This window comes from Eschscholzia californica, unplaced genomic scaffold (assembly GCF_041429995.1).
Source record: "Eschscholzia californica isolate CP2 unplaced genomic scaffold, dmEscCali1.0.p SCAF_1, whole genome shotgun sequence".
Taxonomy (NCBI): Eukaryota; Viridiplantae; Streptophyta; class Magnoliopsida; order Ranunculales; family Papaveraceae; genus Eschscholzia; species Eschscholzia californica.
The window spans coordinates 32,951,793-32,973,445 of NW_028238198.1; the positions used below are offsets into that span (position 1 = coordinate 32,951,793).

Consider the following 21,653-nt stretch of genomic DNA (forward strand, 5'->3'; position numbering starts at 1 on the left):
ATCATGGAGTGTCAAATAGAGTGTCTCATTGGAGAAACTTTTTTAACAAAATCTCTAAAAAATCCTAAGTGACACTCTAAGGCCATGTTTGGCGCGCGGGAATGAAATGTGATTCCCGGAAATTGCATTCCCATAACGCGATTCTTGGAATCAAATCACTCACTTTGATGTTTGGTTTGACCAGGAATAAGAATTCGATTCCCAATAGATTCCTAACTTGGTGTTTGGTTCATGTAGGAATCCGAATATAAATTTTTGTAAAAGTCCTATTATATCCTTAAACTACATAAATAAAACGTCAACTTTGATTTATATCTTGATCGGCATTATTTATTCAAATTTGTAGATATGAAATAGTAACGTGATACACCAATTTAATTAGTATTTAAAAATTTATTTAAATAAATAAAGGTCTCGGCTAAAAACTTTTCCTTTTAAATATTATGAAATCAATTGGAATGAAAAAAGAATAATAGAAAAGGAAAAAAACTAGAGAGAGAAATAGAGAGTTACGATCGAGAGAGCGAAAGAATTGTTATGGTGGTGGTTAATAATAGGTTTTTTTGTTTTTTTTAATTGTGATATTATGTGGAGGGCGATTTTAATAATAGTCATTCTAATGTTTTATTAAGGATAATTTGGTATATAAATATTAAAACAAAGCATTCCCGGGATGGGAATCACAAATCTACCCCCTCCGCGGGTTTGCTATTACCCCATTTTGAGGGAATCTTATTCCTCGTGAATAGGATTCCCCATGTATTCCCGCGAGACAAACAGTAATGAGAGGAAGAGTTTCAGTAATTTTCAATTAAAATGGATATCCCTAATTAAACATTAGTGGTGAGGGGGTAATGTTAAATTCCCCTTTATTTATTTAAATAATTATTTGTGTAGGTGACTCTAAAGGCACTCCATCTTTTTTTATCTTAGCCCATCTCCCTCTTGTCATGCCATGTGCTGACGTGCACCTCGGACGGGTATGAGGTCATCTTCTCTATTTGTCACGTACCTCATGTATCTTAACACCCCATTCGAGGGGGGGGGGGGGGGGGGGGGTCACGGGTTCAACTCTTGGAATACCCTTTTTGTGGCGAATTAATTTGGGTACTTAAGGTTCCTAAAAAATTTCAAACTGGTTTTTATAGAGTCTTTTAGACCCCCTCAAAGTAAATCCTAGATACGCCACTATATGGAGGAAGAGTAAGAAAATATAATGAAGGTGGAGGTTATTTTCGTACTTTTAACTGAAAAATAAAGAATTTCATCAAAAAAAAAAAAACTGAAAAATAAAGAAAGTTTCACTAATTTTCAATTAAAAGGGATATCCCTAATTAGACATGGGAGATTTTAAAAGGCCTCCCCGTTTTTGTTAAAAGGTCTCCCCATGGTTTCGTTGACTTAGTAAAAAACCTTTGACTTAGCTTGGTTAAAGGGCCCCCCTCTTTGAATGGGTGAAAAAAACCCCCTTTAAAGGTGTATTTCACCCACATTTTCTCTCCTCCATCTCATTTTCTCTCTGCTACATCATTTGACCACGCCACATCATCATCTTCTCCGGCAGGGTCGCCGGCCGGCCAAACTTCCGGCCGGCGACCTTGAAAATTATTATTATTATTTTTTTTTATTCTCTCTCTTCTCTCTCTCAAAACAAAATATTTTTTTTTTTAAACTCTCTCTCTCTAGATCTAGAGAGAGAGAGCAGATCCATTGAGGTCTGCGAAAAGACCTTCAATGGATCTGTTCGCAGACTTCCAAAGGGTCTGCGAACAGACCCTTTGAAGGTCTGCGAACAGACCTTTTGAAGGTCTGCGAACAGACCTTCAATGGATCTGCTCTCTAGATTTGTAGAGAGAGAGAGTGTTAAAAAAAAAAAATTGTTTTTAGAGAGAAAGAGAGAAGAGAGAGAATAAAAAAAAAAAAAAATTTAGAAGGTCGCCGGTCAGAAGTTTGGCCGGCCGGCGACCTTGCCGGAGAAGATGATGATGTGGCGTGGTCAACATCACCGGTCTTGGGTTAAGTTTGACCTAACGGCGTTAACTTTGCCGTTAGGTCAAATATTGATGAAGGAGGTGCTCTTTTGTAGAGGGGGCCCTATAACCAAATGGGTTATAATGAGGGGCACTTTTAGCGGGGAGGCCTTTTTAAATTTCCCATTAGACATTAGTGGTGAGGGGGTAATGCTAAATTCCCTTTTATTTATTTAAATAATTATTTGTGTAGGTGACTCTAAAGGAACTCCATCTTTTTTATCTTAGTCCATCTCCCTCTTGTCATGCCACGTGCACTTCGGACTGGTATGAGTTCATCTTCTCTATTTGTCATGTACCTCACGTATCTTAACACCCCCTTCAAGTGGGAACACCGAGCTTGTCAAATGTCTAACTTGAAGAAGAGAAGAGAATCACGCAAAAAAAGGCTCGTTGAGTTCGGCTTCGCTGGACCTATGATAACAAGATTGCACTTAGTGAACATAATCAAGACGAGATTAAGAGGTTCGTGACAGTAAAAAAAGAGCATAACCACTCGTGGTCCAGAGGGTCTTTGACACAAAACGACACCAAGATTAAGGTGATATTGACGAATCGATACAAGTCCCAGTAAGAAAGAAACAACTACTCATGATAAAATTGTCACTTTTTCGTTTCGTTTACGATTGATCTTACACCACAATTGGACTTATTCAAACGATAATTAAATATCTTAAAATCTTGTGTGCTGACTCGAAATTGGTGGAGATCGTGATGTTGATGAATCGTATACGATAAAGATGTTTTAGAGAATACAAAAATTTAATTGAAACTAAAATAGAAAACAGATTCAAACTAACTAAGCTTCGGGTTGAGGGTAGTCACTGAAGCAGCTACAGCCGTTGAGGTAAGCGAAAGCAAAATAAGATCCAAACTATAGTCGTCAGGGTTTTCTAGACTCAAATACCATAATAGATTATAAATTAGAGTGACTAAACTCTTTCTCGTCCTTATTTATAATATTGAGGAGGTTACAAGAATAGAATCATTTCAAAGAGATAAACTCTAAAGGGAAAAGATAAACATAAAAGAAACTATAATCTAGCTAGGATATTTGTTTCCTCTTTCGAGCCAGATTCATCTTCCTCTAGGTTTCCTTCTTTTATTTGTTCTCACCTTATTACTGTGCTACTTGATTTATGGTTATGTACTTGATTTATGGTTATGAAGTCGGTTTTAATTGGTTGTTCTTAAGTACCCATTTTTGGTCAGCATTTAGTTATACCCTATCGATTGGGTGACTGCTAATCGCTTTTGTTGTCCTTCAAAATGTGCAGGTTCATATGCCCCATTAACTTTATGTAATATATAATTGACTAGTGTATAGCCCGTGCCTTCGACAGGGTGAGATTGGTTTTTTTTTTTTTTGTTGAAGGGGGGTGAGATTGGTTAAATACATATTCTAGATGAAAATGCATAAAAGAATTAGAACGATAAAATACAAGTCTTTACTCAAAACACCTTTATATCTTTCCGCCTCACTCTTGTCTATATTTTTGTGTACAATCTATGCTTCATTTCTCACTACAAATTAAGATCTTTCCTCTATTGCATAATAAATGCTCCGTTATTGAAAATCTACAGCACTCTCCTCTCTTGAGGATTGATCGAAACTTGTAATATAATAGTTAAAACACAAGATTGAACAACTTTTTTGTCTATCAAATACCAATCTGCATGAAGAAATAGTAATTGGAATCAATTTAAATTAATAAAAATAATAATGAATTCTACAAATGGTCATTAATATTTGAGTATAATTGGAAAGTTACAGGGTTCTTTTGCGACATGATAATCATTTTGTTGCCTTCAAACCCAGTCTGAATTGCCTAACATTCTGTAGTAACCCAATTTAAGAGCTAAAAGCTAGCTTTTCTACAAATTATATTCTTGTTGCTAGAAGTTCTTCTCTCATGTAGGACTATTTTCACAAGGTACAACAGTAGCCTCAAAATAACAACATAACATAATCAAAGGAAAAAAGTGAAACGAAATCCATCTTAAAACATAGAAATTAACCAACAGAAAGAAATAAGTCAAATTTAAAAATGGTACCCGGAAGAAGAAGAAGAATAGTAGGTTGCTTATAATACTCACGTTTACGCTACTACAATAGTAGAATTCTTAGATTTATCCCAATCAATATTTGGCAAAATTGTTTGATTAGACCCCAGAATGACATGTTGTGAGTTATATATTCACTTCCATGATTGGTTCATGACGAATTTTTCTGAAGATAAGCATATTGAATCAAGTCGTCCTCGTATTTTCAGTTTGGGTTGCTGCTTGAGATTTGTTAAGGGTAGAAGATGCAGGTAGGGAAAATGGAAAAGGATCCAAAGAGTTTATGGCGTAAGGACAACTCACAGTTGGTCAATTTTGGGGTGGGGAAGCTCAAATAGGAAAGAAATCCTTTTTAAGTTACCCATATATCCTTCCTGATATCTTCAAATCAATATGGGCGGTCCATTTAAGCTGGAGATTGCAAATTAATACTGACGGTCGATTTCACTACAAATACTTATTATGATTAAGGACCATATTATAAATGAGTAAGGGGTTTCTAGACAATATTCCTTATTAAAAAATGATGTTTGTCCCAGACAACATTTTCTCCTTCTGTTTTATTATATAGATTCTTAAGGGTAGAAAAAATATGTGATGCCCGAAGGCTTAGTACTTATCGATGTTTTTCTCGCTTTAGACACCTCATACCCAAATCCACAGGTACGGAGTTTGTTCTTGGTGAAAGCTCCACGAGCCCACTCAAAAGACCTCGACATTGGCTAAGACATACAATTCGCCCGACCATCAGAGTACGCAAACCGTGGACCACCCTCATATGTACGATTTTGTCCTTACTTAGGCAACACCTACCGTGGTGTGAGGTTTGTTCCACATCGAAAGGCCTTCACACCTGTAGCTCAGGCTCTGGACACTCTCGCATTCGATGTGGACTATCACAATCTCTCAACCTCAACGAAGAGTCGTCCTCCACTCTTATACCACTTGTGATGGTCCAAACCTTAGCAGTTATCGACCTCATCCCTCATTCATACTCTATTCTAATTTCTTTTTCTACTAAATTTTGAAGATATTGAAGAATGGTACAATTCAAAGAAATTGAAGAAGATCTTTTTGTTACAATATCTGTTAATGATTTTGTTACGAAGTATACAATTTTTTTTAATTTTATACTTTTATCAAATAATATAGACGAAACCAGTTTTAATTTTGAGATAAAATTAAAGTTGTGTGTATTTTATTATTTATTTTGAAGCTTCGTTTTCTCAAACATTTGGTTTGATTTGTTCATGGTACAACGGTAGTACTAAAAGGCCCATTTGTGTTGAAAGAAAGTTAATTCGTTTTGATGACGGATGGTCTACCATTTTGTAACGCTTCAAGTGCTCAACAAGAGTGTCTATGGTGAAGACACGATTCATACCTAATATAATCTAAAACACAAAAATACATAATGTTCAAAATATCTTGATTCTTGAATAGTAGATGACACAATGTGTCGGGTTTACAAAAATCCATTATACATGATTGTAATTCACGGTCACTTCTCTTTCTCAAGCTAACTTTTGTCATATAAAAAGAGATACTCTCCTTTTTTTTTTTTTTTTGTTGAAATACTCTCCTTTTCTTGCCAATGCAATGATCAATCACTAACACCTTTCTTTAATTGCTTACTCTTGCAGCTTATATCCTTTGTTTCTGTCTCTATCATCAACCCATTTTTGCTGTCTGATCAGTACCCAAGGGGCCCATGGCCCTCTTGGGTCTATTTGAGATAGGGTGCCTCTAAGAATGACTTCCTTTTTATTCAGGTCCACCTTCACTCTCGGAACTCATTCCGTGTTGACGTGTTGTTCAAGCTCAACACGAATTAGGCGGATTAGGCTTGTCCGGGCGCGTTCAGACTTGACTAATATGTGTGGAGTGAAGAGAGAAAGCGGGTCTAAGCAAAAAAGAGGAGCACCTATAGACGCACCACACCCTTTGACACACATATGATCTTCGAGCCCATATCACTCGTATCCCTCCTCTCTGTTGCAATTGACATCTTTAATCACATTTAACAGGTAAATTTGGTCTAGAGTACTGGTTGTGAGGGTTTAAATAATGGATCCTGTATTCCACATTCTCTTAGCCAATTACTTTCCTTTTATTTGCTGATGTTGAACACAAGCGACTGTTGCTTTATAATGCGATCGGTCCAACCAACTAGCATGAGCGAAGAAGTCGTAAATATAACATATTTGCATAAGCAGTTAGCTAAACATCACATATCTATATCTCCTCTGGACCTCTTCAAAGTAAGTTTCTTGGATACTTTTATTTCGAAAAGCTCTTTTTCCTTTCTAGGAAGTTTATTTCTTCACGTTTTCTTCCTTTATTCCAATTGGTACTGTTTGATTATATATTTAGGGTGGGGACTGCACTGTTAAATGCATTTTCAAATCCTTGGGGACCTCTAATATAGGAACTATAAAATAGACTAATCGTCATTTCCCTTATAAGTATTACAATCCAACATATGTTTTATTTTGAAGAGTACGAAATCGATACAAAAGGATTATATGTTCAATCAAACATAATTTGACACGTGATCGAATTAATATTGACCGTGTTGCATAAATATCATTGATGCACCTACAAATCCATGGGAACAAGTTAGAAACCATAAATAGAGTAATCGTAAATAGAACAGAATTTCACCTCGCGAGGCAAGGTTAAACCCTAATATCCTCTATGAGAGCGATAGTTGTACTTGATTGCTTGATAGTAATGACTAGCACTATGGATGACTTTTAAAGGTAAAGGAACGAAGAACTTCGTAAGAGCACTCACCTCGCCAAATAGTTCGAGAAGTAGAATTTTAACCATGGTACTGTACTAGTATCAGCAAATAACTAGTGGAGAAAAACAAAGTTATGTGAATATTGACACACAACTCCATTAATTCATAACTTTTATCTTGTTAAAGGTTGTAGTAATAGTTTTTTTTTCTTATGAACAACTAAGCAGATGTTATTACCAAATTTACTAAACTTTTGCTAAAAGCTTAATTTTGTAATGCATCACCAATATTTATATCAAATATGTTGGACGACGATTAAATGAAACGTTTATGCTTTTAGCGCGCGAGGCTATTAGCAGGCGACCACAATTCCCATCTCTCTCTAAAATGTGCCTTCCTTGAATATCTATCCATGGAATCAAGGATTCACATCTCTTCTGAAATTGTTAAAAAAAAACCAGATCTTACAACTTACAAGATTTTCCCATAACTATCCCCAATTCCTCTAATTTCACTTCAAATCAAGCTCTTCTTGAAGCTTCAGATGGAACCATACATGTTCATCCATATCATAGATTTTTATATTGGATTAGGAGGGCAATGGGCTTTATATACACAAGCAATTTCATGTAAATCAAAATCTAGTGAAATTCCTCCATCATCTCTTCGAGTTACTGCTATATAATACCTCAAGAATCACTAAACAAAAGGTAATTTGATTAGAGAAACCTCGTCCGCTAATAGCATTTCGAGGATGGGGGCTGCGTGCTAATAGGCTCGCCTACTAATAGCATTTTGGGACCGATGTTTTGAGCAGCGCCATTATGTTAAAAAAACAACTAACGAGCTAGAGAGAGATGGTAGTTATAGAAAAAAACATTTAAGAATGAACGAATGAATAATCAAACAACACTTTTATAATTAGTAATAGGGGGTTTCTTTGTTTAGATTGGCGAGTGGGAGTAAACGGAAAAAAGAACTCTTTGTTTACTCTCTGTAATTATGTTTCAATCAATCTCTAAAGTTTAGGATTGGTTGCTAGATAGAAGAAGTAAATCAAATGTGTATTTCCTATGCTTAGAGGTAATATGACATTGGATTTAACAAAAATAGCCTCTCTTCAACAAAAAAAAAAAAAAAAACAAAAATAGCCTGCCCTTTCAACAATAAAAAGAAACAAAAGTAGCGAGCCAATAAATAGTATTTTGTTAAACAGTGTCTCCCTTTGAGAAACCACAAGTTGAGAAGTTATACACACAAAACGAGTTTGGGAAATGTTATATGCACTCACCATTTTTGTTATGGGAGATGCTAGAGTGCCCAGCTCGGTGCCCACTAAAATGCTCAATTGACGTGGACATTCTAGCTGCGCACTCTATCATTTCCCTTTTGTTATACGCACTGACATCTCCTTCGACTGGAGCAAAAAATACTGTACCTTTCATGTGAGTGTCTATAAACAAAAAATGGTGAGTGTCTTTAAAATTTCCTAACGAGTGTCACAGTCCCAAACCCAGGTAACAGCGCCGTGGCTGAAATTGATGTTTTACAAGAAACCCAACGAACCCTACCGAAGGGGCGCTTATATAGAAGCATCCCTTCTGGTAAACCCCGACCATTTCATTCCCCGCCCAAAGTAAACCCTAACCCTAATCGTCTGCAAGAAAACTAAACCCTCTCATCATTTCTATAAAAGGTAATATCAACTTTAGTAGTGAAACTGAAGAAGTAGCCGCTATGGAAGTTAGATCTTGCAGCTAACGGAACTGACAAGAACAAGGTCGTCGTCGTCTCTTGTTTCTCGTTCCATTCCTTGAAACCTCCACTCTCTGTCACACTTTTCTTCTTATATATAAGGTTCCAAAAGAAGAAGAAGTAAGGTTTGTAACAGAAGATTTTTCGGTATTGTATTTTCGTTTTGATTGAATCAACTGTTAAGTTAGCTTCACTAATTAGATCATTTAGGGTTTTGTCTGTAGATAGTTGGTCGTCTCATTGCACCAAGTAGCCCTTTGCTTCTACAAGTTTTGTTGCAAGGAAATAACGGGAAATTGGTATTTCGGTGCTAAATTGATTTACTGGCAAATTACCATCTTAGTGATGATCATTAGTGAGTGAATCAATCATTAATCTGTTTTGCCAGAAAAGTAATTGATTTCTGAAAGCAATATTTCATGGTTATACTTATTTTTATCATTTTTGGTGATAGTAAAGCAAAATGATGAGTTTGATAAGGTCTGAATATTTTGTGGAAAAGTACATCAATGGTCTTCAAAGTTCTCTGATTGCTTTGCTTATATTAATGCTTCTTCATATTGTAGCTAAAATTAGTTGGATTTTGTTTATGTGCTTAAAATGCTTGACGGCCCGTTCTTTGGCGCCCAACCACGGGCCGATAGGTGACTTGTCCGGGCCTAATTTGTGAGGCCATAAAAGGGGACCAATTGGGCCGGCCACATTATCTTTTGGCCTTAGTCGCCCCCAAAATTTGGGCCGTTTAGCACTTGTCATTCATTCTTCATACTTGGGCTATATTGTTAGCCTAGAATGCATTTGAAACTATAACTAATTTCTTGTGGAAGAAAGCAAAATGATGAAAGCTGGTATACTCCGAATTTTATGTAGAAGTTGTGTATCAAATGGTCTTCAAAGTTCTCTGATTGCTTTCTCTAAGAATGTACATATAATTTTTTTTTCGAATTTAGCGATGTATCATTACTTGTTCAACAACCATTACGAAATTCCAACTTTTTTTTTTTCTTACAATGCATGATTCAATCTCATATTTGGGCTTTTATGTTTGGTTTACTAGAATGACAAAGTGGCAGTAAAGCAAAATGATGAGATGATATGCTCTGAATATAATGTGGAAGTCTGTATATCAAATGGTCTTCAAAGTTCTCTGATTGCTTTGCTTGTCAATGTTTGCATAAATACCATATAGGACTTTGAATTTGATTTGATCTTGAGGTCCCTGCATCTCTAATGTCTTTTTGCATGTTTATTTCATAGTATTGGATGTGCAATGTTTTTGCCTCAAGGCGAAGTGGTATGTTTTTGCCTCAAGGCACGCTTTCCTTGATGGAGCCCATACTGATTGGTTTCCATATGGGGAGTGCAGCATAATCATAGGCACATATATTTTATCATTTTCCTTTTGCATCAAAGCGTAGAATTTCATTGCTAACACTTTTAATCTGTGTATAATGATAAATAAGTGCAGGTGATATTGTCTCTTTCAAGGAAAGAGCGCTATGACATTCTTGAAATCCCGAAAGAGGTTCAGGTTTGTCATATTTTTCATGTGAGGTACTACAAATTTTGGGCTATAGGCAGGTGGTAGTACACTTAATATAGAGCTTTCATGTTCTGTAATTTTTGTCGGCTTCCATGGAATGTTTAACGGCGAAGAAAGAACATGATCTTGAGTCGTAAACTTAAATGTACATAGAGCATTTTCATCTTGATTCACAAGTGTAATTCCCACACTAGAAACTTAATTGGGAATTAACGTTTACCATCCATGTGGGGTGTATATTAGTAGTGTAAAAGAAATAGGGTGTAGTCCTAATATCAATATAAAAGTGAGCGTAATTGTCAAAATCTCTCATTTCCATTTGCTAAAGTTTCTCGGGGTTTCTCTAAGGTTTTGACGGGGCAGGTTGACGCTGGTAGCTTACTTCAACTAAGCATAACTGGACATGCATAAGCTTGTAGTATTTTTTTTTTTTGAAATAAGCCTTATACATAATAAGAAGTCTACAGTCGGACCAGTTCAGGAAGAAAGCAAAAAAAAGGTCTAAAAGTAAACAAATTTAACAGTTAAGGGCATAACAAAAAGTATCATCCAAAGTGGGCCGCGGCAGCCAGGTCATGGGCCTCCGTATTCTGAGTCCGACAGCAGTATTGGACTTCCATGCGGGTCGAATTGATCCTACATTTAAGACCGTCGATGAGATGCGAGATTCGCCATGGGGTATCCATATCCACGGCCGAGATTAAATCCACCGAAACCCTACTATCCGTCTCGAGTATATAAGGCGGCTTATTCAGTTCATTCGCTAGGGTTATACCTAGCTCCACCGCCATCAACTCACTGTTGAGAGGAGAGATAGCCTCAATCCTCTTCTTCTTCACACCCAAAGTAACTCCATTCGAATCCCTCGCTATTGCTGCACATGTAGCTCCGTCTTCTCTGTATGAACCGTCGCAGTTGATCTTCGTCTTACCTACTGGGGGTGGACTCCATTTATAACCCTGCAGAGATTCGTTAGTAATACTTGGCATGGATAGATCTGTAACATACCTTAGTTCCTCCTTGGTTAACCACCAACATCGAAGTAAATCTGGATCCTTGTTTTGGAACAGACACTCATTTCTTGTCTTCCACCAGAACCAATAAAGGTTTGTGACTATATACCATTCCTGATCTCCTCTTTCCTTTTTCGATAAGATGTTAGATAAACATTTAATCGGGTCTGTTTTGATGTGTTGGATTGATCTCAAATCTGCTTGATCGAGGAGCTGCTGGAACATCGGACATCTTCCAAAAAGATGGTAAGTAGTTTCATCCACTCCAGTTACACATAGCTTACATGATTGTGGTTTGTCTGGAATGCGTTTATGAATGTTGTTTAAAGTTGCCAAACCATCGTTTATAAGTCTCCAAATGAACATTTGAACCTTTGGGACCATCTGTTTCTTCTTCCAAAAAATCTTCCAAGGAAAATCATTAGCCTCCTGTGATCTTACTGGGTTGATTTTGATTTCTGAGTAGAAGGACTTGGCTGAGAATTTCCCTGATTCTCTTGGTTTCCAGATAAGCATGTCCTCTTGATCTGTTTGTTTAATTTGTGTATTAATAATTGCTTGAGCTTCTGATGCCGAGAACCATTTCATGATGTTGTCTCTGTTCCATGCTTTCTCTCCCTGTTTCATGAGTTGAGAAACATATACAATATCTTGTGGGAGATTATTAGTATCTGTAAGTCTATGATTAACAAGGTCCTGGACCCAGTGGTCCGATCGAATTTTAATATGGTTACCTTTGCCTACAAGCCAAATGATATTTCTTTTAATGGTTTCTTTCGTTTGAGCCAAGGCCTGCCAAAAGTGTGATGTGCCTTGAGTCAACTCACAGGACCAAAAGTCATTATTTTTAAGGTACTTAGCATTTATGATCTTGACCCAGACTTCATCTGGTCTGGTAAGAAATTTCCATGTCAAATTAGCTATAAGTGAAAGGTTAACTTCATGAATGGATCTTATACCTAGGCCTCCTCTATGTTTGGGGGAAGCAATAATGTCCCAATTAATGAAGTGTAACTTTTTTTCATAAGTATGGTGACCCCACCAGAAACTACGCTCGATTTGCTCTAGTTGATAGACTACATGTTTAGGGATCAACTGAAAGCTACTTGTATATGTGCAAAATGAGGCCAATATAGATTTAATGAGGACAGTCCTACCAGCTTGAGTTGTATATCTTTGTTTCCACCCAGACAAGGTATTAGTAAACTTTTCTATGAGCCAGTTATAACTCTGAATTCTATTGTCTTTTTTGAGGACTAGGGCCCCTAGATATTTCTCCATGTCTGTCATCAAAGGAGCCTGAAGTTTTCCTATGAAAGCATCTTTTATACTCAGAGGCACCCCTTTACTGAAGAAAATAGAGGATTTGTTGAAATTTACCTGTTGGCCTGAGAAGCTGGAGTAGTGATCCATAATTTGAATAACTGTATCAAGATTATCTATATTTGCTTTACCAAAAATAATGAGGTCATCAGCAAATAGGAGATGTGTAATGGGGGGGCTGCTGAATTGACCTTATAGCCTGTAAATTTACCTTTGTTCTCATAATAATTAATAAGGAGGGAGAGCGACTGAGAGCAAAGAATAAAAAGATAGGGCGAAAGAGGACAACCCTGTCTTAGGCCTCTAGAGGCCGAAAAGTTACCAACAATGCTACCATTTATCTGAACATTAAAAGTGGAAGTAGTGACACATGACATAATTAAGGCAAGGATATTGCCAGAGAACCCAGTAGATTTTAACACAGTATAAAGAAACTCCTAGCTCACTCTGTCATAGGCTTTCGCCATGTCCATTTTGAGTGAGAAGATTCCTTTTTTGGCCCTCGAAGAGTTCATAGAGTGAAGTAGCTCTTTGGTGATGATTATATTTTCAATTATTTGTCGATTAGGAACAAATGCATTCTGGTTCCAAGATATGCATTCCTCCAAAAACGGTCTAATACGGTTTGCTATAATTTTCGTGATGAATTTGTAGACCGAATTGCAAAGGGAAATAGGTCTGAACTCCGAGGTTGTACTCGGGTTCCTGATTTTGGGTATTAAGGATAAGCTTGTAGTATTTATAATGATATGTATAAGCTCGTAGTATTAAAAATGATACGCACAAGCTCGTAGTATTTAAAATGCACATTTTAGTGCCGCACCCCTTTTCTTTCACCTCAGTTTATCTCTTAGGGTCCGTTTGATTCGTGTGAAAACGTTTGGATGTGAAAAACCCTTTTCTTTCTCGTAGGAAAGAAAACCAAGATTTTCTTACCAAAATCTGTTTTCTAGTGTTTGGTAAGTTCATGAGAAAATTAGTGGGGGAGTGCTAAAGACACCCTCGGTATAGTTATTGGCGCTTTTTGTCACATCTAAAGAGGGCGCTAACAGTAAAAACACTAGGTGCTCCATCGGTTCTCTTTAGAACCCTAATCTTCATCGTCCTTTTTTTGTTACCACTTTCTCTCTCTATTCTTCATTGTGAAAGGGAACTCACCAAGGTTCCGTTCATCGATGAAACCGGATATTCAAAAGGTAAAGACTTAAAGTTCATCAACTAAAGATCAATTACTTCATCTCCATAATTCAATTTGACTTCACTTTGGTTCAGCTACCTTGAACCGAATGATGAACATCTACTGTCAATTAATTCTATTGAAATTCTTGTTTCTTCATCAGGATCACAAAAGATCCAACCGTAATTCGATATTGAAGAATGGATGAACACATACTAATGATCCGCTATCCTTTAAGAATGATGAACCGAATGATGAGAATCTACTAAAGATCAGCCATCTTTTTAGAAGATTTAATTTGATGTTAAATTCTGATCTAATTCAACTGAGATCCAACCGGAATTCGATATCGAAGAATGCGTGATATTCGATTTCTTAACGTGTTTTTATCTTTCAACAATTTCCAATTTGGTTTGGGTACTTGAACCGAATCTTCTGCAATCAGATGACAAAGAAGATCTTCTGAAAATAAGAGTTTTATCGATCAATTAAATGGTTTTATTGTTCAATTTAGGGGCTGGATTCGTCATCAATTGAACCTAATTAGGGGTTCATTCTTGCATGACTCTTGAATTAGGGTTTGATTCTTCCATTATCCTTCATCAATCCCTTATTAGGATTTCACTCGACTCACAAACAGAGATATGCAGAGAGAGAGAAAGATAAACACAGGAGGAGAGAGAGCGCTTTTTTTGGTAAGGTGAGAAAACCATTTTACCACCTTTTTTGTGGTAAAAACTTGAAGCCATTTTTCCCACTTTTTTTTCACGGGAGAAATCAGTTTTCACATCCTTATAGCCCAACCAAACAACAGAAAATTGGTTTTCCTGTGAAATCGAATTTCCCAGCCCCGTTTTCCCACGTATCAAACGGACCCTTAGGTTTCTAGGTGAAGTGTTGAAAACACAATTCTTAATGTGGTCACATCCAATTGAGTGTCCTAAATTAAATACTATAGGTGGATGATTACCAGTTTACCACCACAGCCCCTTCCGTTTTCTTAGCATTACTTTGTAACATTTATATGTGAATTGGGGTGAATGTGACTTCGAGTATAAAAGCTGAAACCTCTCACATAAAGACATTTTTTATGGGCCGTTGTCATTGTGTCAGAAGACTCTTTGCCTTTTGCTCTTTAATCTTCATTTTCTCACATCTTTCTCTCTGTCGTTTTCTCTCTCACACTGGCTCCCCAACCCTTTGTCCTCTAGTTCTCTCTTTGAACTCATTAGTCTTTTGTTGTTTCTTTGGTTATAACTTTATGTAACTTTATCTTTGTTTTGTCTCAATTAAGATAGTCTGGGTTGAAGTAGGAACTCCCATTTCTCTAAGTTATGAGAGATAGACCATAAGCGAATATTGAATTATCAATAATTCTTCTTTCCGATTAATCGAGATAGACAAAATGAATGAAGTCTAAGAAAAATTTATGAAGTCGAGGTGTGAATAAATTCTCTTTCCGTAACAGTACAAACAGTTATGTCTTCGGGGTGCAACGATTACCCTTTCAGAATTTAAGATGATACTTTTGTATTTTGAAAGCCGACGAACCTTCAAAAATATTATGGGCTCTTAGACTGATGCGAATGGATCTTCTACACACTTGAATGTTATAACTTCACTCAGTGTTTCTCACTTCAGAATTACAGACACATTGCAATATTTCTAAAATCAGAATTACATTTCAGACACATAACAGCATACTAATTTTAGAAGAGAAGAGGAATATGTACAAGTGTTTTTTGGGGTTAATGGACATCCCTTTGAAATGGCGGACTCAACTTGAAATAACTGTCCACATTGGAGTCGGTGGCAATTTGGAACGCCTACCCTTAGACCCCGCCCAATATAGTCCAATAGCTGAGACATTTGGCCGTTAGATTGAGATCTAACGAAATCCCACTCCTATCCCGAATCAAACGTGACGCTGGTCGTTCGATCCATTCTGATCCAACGCTCTTCACATCGTCCTCAGGAAATCTTGAAGATATCAGAGCACGGCTGTTAGATCTCCTTCTAACGTGTGGATTGAACGCGAGCCGCCGAGATCTAGACGTGCTCACTTCGTCCAGATGGTCCCCAATCTAACTTGTCATCTTTGACGTTTTAGTCCATAACTTAATCAATCATTGTCCAATCTTTGAACTTGAATTTCTCGTTAATCTGGAATCGGATTTGGGTGACCCTTAGCTCTAAATTGAAGAGCTCGACAAGATGAATGCAATGAAGCACTTGATTTCTGTGTTTAACAAGTCGGGTCGAACCAAAATCGACTCTGATTCCGAAATCTTTAACATCAAAACCCTATAAAAGGAACTTAGGGTTCCTTCTTCCAATCATTTAAACAGATAAAAGACAACACTTTAAGATAAAGGAAATCAAATCCCTGTACCTCCCCCACCAAGGGGTATTATTAGGTCTCCAAAATCAACTCAAACCCAAAAATCAAAACAAATTAATTGTTAAGAAATAACAGAAATCAATGAAAGTTGAAGATAAATGATGGGTATTAAAAAATCACAGCTTTTCGGTGGGCGATATTGTTCTTCTTTGGACACCACTAATACCAGTAGGTGGATCATGCTGTAACCTCTCCAAACCCTTCTTGAAATCCCTCATTAATCTATTCCTTGCTGGAGTGGACATCACTTTGAAAATTCTTTCAATGATTTCTCTCTCCCTCTCTCTTCTGTTCAATGAACTGTAAAGAAATCAAAATAGAGAGGGGGTCTTTGTTCCGAAAGATTGACCCTTCTTTTCCTCTAACTTGAGATAGAAAACACGCTGAAAACATGAAGGGAGAGAGGCAGTGAGGTGGTCGGTGGTCGGAAATGGTGGAGGTGATCGGAAGTTGTGAAGATGATGAGAAGATGAAGATTAGAGGGAAATATGTGCAATCAAATGAAGTTTTCGGCTAAAAGATAAATGTGTCACCTAAGTCAATCTTGAGTGACTAAGTCTTTATGTCTCAGAGACTTTTCTTTCTTATGCCCCAAAGAAACGGAGATTGAATACACCATATTGAAGAAAAGTTTGCTTCAATGTTAAAGAAGAAAGTCTACTACCTTATAATCTCATATTCTTGTCTTATTACTTTTATATTTCACAACAATTTAAAACTCCACAAATTCATCTAGGCACACTCAATATGATTAGTTGTCCCTCCCTAATTCCCCTCACTCACTCTCTTTCTTTTTCTCTGTTTTGGAGGCCAACAAAAACATAAGAACATTATTAGTTACTTGCACATACCAAACTTTTACACAAAGGACTACCAATTGCTTTTAACTCTAAGATAAAACTTGCACTTCATGTCGATAAGCTATCAACCATATCAATTACGAAACATCCCAGGCATATTATTCAAACTGCATAGTACATAATAAAAGACTGTTGACAAGACCATCTATTGGCTTAGATGGTATGTCTATATCCTGGTCATGCTTTGTTATTCACCTCATGCATGATTGTCTCCCTCCCTATCAAACCTTCTAGTTCTGTTGCTACCTCTTTCATGGTGGGTCTTTCTTCACCTTTCAATTGAAGACATCTCCTTGCAAGTTCTGCTACTGAAAGGACTTGATCTTTGTTGCCTACATTCACAACTTGAGCCTCAAGGATTTGAATCAAATCTTCTTTCTCTAACAATGAAATGAAGTATGTCGAAAGATTTCTTTGTCCTTCAGATCTGTCGAAAGAAAAGGGTTTTTTTCCCGTTAAGAGTTCCACAAGAACTACACCGAAACTGTACACGTCGCTCTTAACTGTCAGTAGATTGGAGTGAAAGTACTCAGGATCCAGATAGCCTAACGTTCCTTGGACTAGTGTTGTAAAATGAGATTTTTCTAAGGGAATCAACCTTGATGCTCCAAAATCTGATACTTTTGCATTATATTCATTGTCTAATAATATGTTGCTAGACTTGATATCTCTATGAATAACAGGTATAGAAGCTGCAGAATGTAAATATGCAAGTGCTCCTGCGGTTTCTGTAGCAATCTTCAAGCGACTTTGCCAAGAAATTGACGACATCTCGTTACCATTAGAATGAATATGTTGGTGCAAGGTCCCATTCGAAACATATTCGTAAACAAGCAAGGGAACTTTAGTTTCTAAACAACATCCCAAGAGCTTCACCACGTTACGATGGTTAATTTGTATAACAATGACAACTTCATTTATGAATTGTTCGATTTGACTCTGATCCATTACTTTGGACTTCTTAATTGCAACAATGTGATTATCAGATAAAATTCCCTTGTAAACGGTACCATAACCTCCTTCACCGATGATTTGATCCTTGTGATAATTATTAGTCGCCAATTCTAGTTCATTTGCAGTAAAAATCTTAGCAGACTCTACCCCAGTATCATATGAAGCTAGTTGTTGCTTTAGTAGCAAACCACCATTATCTCTGAAGAGCTTTTGTTTTCGTTTGTTTCGTCTTACATTCTTTATACTCAAGAATAACCAATAACATATACCACTTAATAGCAAGAGTGATAACACAGTACCTGCATATACAATAGTTTTTCAATAAAGTGAAACATGAAGCAAACCAGATATATTGATGCAATAATAAGTTAAGAAATGGTACCAAGAACGATATATATTGTTCGGATTCTGCAAGTTTTCCCATTATCATGAGTTCCCCTTGGACATTTACAAGTATAGCTTCCAATGGTATTTATGCACCTACCTCGAGCACAAGGATTATGACCGGGATCCTTACATTCATCTTTATCTGTTATAAAACATTAGATTTTGAGTTCACAATAGTATAACAAAAAATGAAGTAGTTTAAATTCTAAAGGGTATTATGATATAACATACTAGCTATGCGAACTACATTAATAAGAAATAAATTACGTTAAATTAATCAATGTTTAGTACTTATAGGTAAATTCAGGACAATTTTAAAAATACAACAACAGAAATTTTGATGATTTGATATGTCAAAGAAGTGAGAAAATGATTATTTTTTGATAGAGATGTGTTTTATTATATGGTAGGAAAGTAGGTTGTAAATGACTCGGTGTTGAAACGTCGAGTGTATAAAAAGTGAGCCACCAAGTCACAAATTAAGGGATTCAAAGTTTGACTACAATTTTTAGTATTCTGAAACAGATTGATATGTTATAAAGACTGAAAATTAGTAGTTATGAAGTCATCTATTGTTCTTCGCCTTCGTAAATATCTACGATGATAGCTGATTTACGAAATGAATGTATATATTGCTCGTACCTTGGCATCCTGGACTAACATAAGGGTTACCTTCGTAACCTTTTTCACAAAAGCAACGGTATCCAAGAATGTTACTAGACCTATTACAGAAGCTTTTATCCTTGCATGCGTAAGTAGCCGGGTCTTTCTTCGCGTCTTCACAACTTTTATTCCCTATCGCCCATTCCAACACTAGTGGTATGTCTTTATGTTTCCTTCTGAATTTTGTATTGTTAAGATCTGTAGCACTGAATGTGTATCTTGCTTGCTCAGCCATGAATGAATGACCACAAGAAAGAGAAGAATAAGAAGACTTATTTGTAGGGTTCTCAAAGTGTTCGGCCCATGCTGCAAACTTATATACACCCTTTCCGATGGTGTCAGAGCAACACCCACTGCTAAGAGGACAAGACTCTCCTTCTTCAAATACCATAGGAGGGCCACATCCTGCGGAACAAAGGAGGAAATAATACCCACCCGCTTGTCTATACATGACAATGGTCCCGAGCGCGTTGCAACCCAGCGAAAAGAACTTGTTTTTGGTATCTGAAAATGTAAAGTTCGTGTGCCCCAAATCAACACGATAATCCTGATTCTTCTTTGACCCACTAGACTGATTGTTGCATCCGGAAGCTAGTCTGCTTTTTACGTGAATTTCACTGTCTGATATACTCATGATTTCAAGGTTATTAAGGAAGGGTTTGTGAGGGTTATAAGTTGTATTACAGTTTATGTTATAACCTTGCCCAAATCCAGCAATGGAACATCCTTTGTCAACTCCATCCACTGCTATACCAAACGGATAGGGAATGTCAACATTCCCACATTTGGCTTCGCAATCGGGTTTAGCCTGGTCGAATGTAGCCGATGTTGTTAAACCTAACAAACATGAGAGGTGGATTAAGATTAGTTGTGGAAACATTTTGCAGTAATAAGTAGCTAACTGGAGAGCGATTCTTAGTGAGGTGACTATTTTTTGTGGGTAACATTAGAGTTAAATAGCAATTTGATTTGGGTTGGTCAATTTGAATTAGTCTAATCGGTGAATTATATTATTGTTATTAAGTAATTTGGTGTATTAATTAATGTTGAGAAGACTTATCTTGTGATGTGTCTTGCTCGGGTCGTGGCGAAACAACATTAGTCTTTGTTGTGGGGTGTGGGACAAATGAAGAACACTAATTTGATTAATTCAACCTTTTTCGAAAGAGAAAGGCTATGACAACACAGTAATTCTGGATTTTCTATTCTGTTTCTCTAGTTGGTTACTTCAATACCTTAGCACCATCAACTTCATTAAACCAATCTGGAAACAAAACTAATTTTTTTTTAGGAAAGAAACAAAACTAATTGTATTATTCACTTTCAAAGAAGAAAAATAATTGTGTTACTAAATAAAAAAAGGCTGGTGAAGTTCACGAGATAACAATGTTGAACTTAAATATATTGGATTCAATTTATGCCACTCCATTATATTTACGCCACTCTATCAATTTTCGTCACTTGATTGCGGAACTAGTAGTGATGATCCATCACCAGTCTTGACAATTTCACGCATCCCAGAGAAAACTTGGTCAACTTGCAGTTTAATAGTAATTTTCTTGACATCAACCATGATCTATTCAAATCCAGTTTCGGTATACATTTCCAGATAAACAGTCAGACCTTTCATTAATTAGGAGATTTGTTATTTGGATCCCCTTGTCTGTAAATGACTTGTTGTTTAGACTCTCTTTTCTCAGTATTGCACTTTAGACTCTCTTTTGACAGTCATCAAAGTTATACTAAATCTTTTTTCACTTTACCTTTACATAATCACTATTGCAGTTTGGACCCCTAGTTTATAAGTTTGTTGTATCCACACTGAAATTTTGATCGTCATGTTCATAGATGACTGAAGTGAAATTCTGTCAGCATCTTCAATATAGTTTGATCAAAATCGATTCTTTCTTCTTATGGATACTATAATTTTAAATTTGAGGAGGTGGGTGGTTTTTCGGTGGTCGGGTTGTTTTCCAGTGGTCGGGTGGTTTCCGGTGGTGGTGGTTAACTGTAATTTAGGAAGAGGAAGTGTTAGATAATAATAAATTCAAATTCCATTCGAGCTTGATTCTTCAATATAATTTGATTCTTTCTTCTTCTAGGTACTATAATTTCAAGTTCCAGGTGGTGGGGTGGTTTTCCAGTGGTGGTGGTTAATAAATTCAAATTCCATTTGAGCTTGTTGAAATTAATAACGTGGTGGTGGTGGGGTGGTTTCTAGTGATGGGGTGGGTTGGTTTCTAGTGGTGGTGGTAACTGTAATTTAGGACGAGGAGGTGCTCGGTAGTAATAAATTCAAATTCCATTCGAGCTTGTTGAAGTTCATAATGGAGTTGGGTGATAACACCATGAAGAAGAAGGGAAAAATAGTCCAACGTATTTTAGAATTATTATATTTAATCTTTATTTCGAAAAAGGGAGTCTCATACTGGAAAAGGGAGTCCAAACAATAAGTAAATATTATAGGAAACGTGGTCCAAACAACAAATCTCCATTAATCTTATAGCAACATCAGTATGTAATTGTTACCTTGTTAACTGTTACTAATAGTTGGTATCGAATGGTAAGACCGAGTCAAAATTCAAAATTATCAAACTCAAATGTTGCTATTTATTTTGCTCCACTTTTTGTTTTTGGGTCATTGTCACTTTTCGCTACTTGAAGTAAAACTTTTCTAATTTTTAGAGGTCCTTAACACTATCAACACGACTCTCCCTACGTGTAGTCGCAATGGTTT

General features: G+C 36.6%; 1 protein-coding gene and 3 non-coding genes across 4 annotated transcripts; 3 read left to right on the forward strand and 1 right to left on the reverse strand.

Annotated features, from left to right (window-relative positions):
• Window positions 1-9,052: 9,052 nt before the first annotated feature.
• LOC147566209 (small nucleolar RNA R160) lies at window positions 9,053-9,130 on the forward strand. Its single transcript, XR_015231617.1, has one exon. It is a non-coding gene; the product is annotated as a small nucleolar RNA R160 (small nucleolar RNA).
• Window positions 9,131-9,424: 294 nt separating this feature from the next.
• Window positions 9,425-9,505, forward strand: LOC147566210 (small nucleolar RNA R160). Its single transcript, XR_015231619.1, has one exon. It is a non-coding gene; the product is annotated as a small nucleolar RNA R160 (small nucleolar RNA).
• A 166-nt stretch (window positions 9,506-9,671) lies between these two features.
• Window positions 9,672-9,751, forward strand: LOC147566211 (small nucleolar RNA R160). The gene has a single exon (XR_015231618.1). It is a non-coding gene; the product is annotated as a small nucleolar RNA R160 (small nucleolar RNA).
• Window positions 9,752-16,715: 6,964 nt separating this feature from the next.
• LOC147566212 (wall-associated receptor kinase 2-like) lies at window positions 16,716-19,839 on the reverse strand. Its single transcript, XM_086652700.1, has 3 exons — window positions 18,896-19,839; window positions 18,249-18,395; window positions 16,716-18,165 (listed from the first exon to the last, which is right to left on the reverse strand). The coding sequence occupies exons 1-3, from the start codon at window positions 19,794-19,796 to the stop codon at window positions 17,090-17,092; spliced, it is 2,124 nt and encodes a 707-aa protein (XP_086508826.1). The 5' UTR covers window positions 19,797-19,839; the 3' UTR covers window positions 16,716-17,089.
• Between the last annotated feature and the right edge of the window lie 1,814 nt (window positions 19,840-21,653).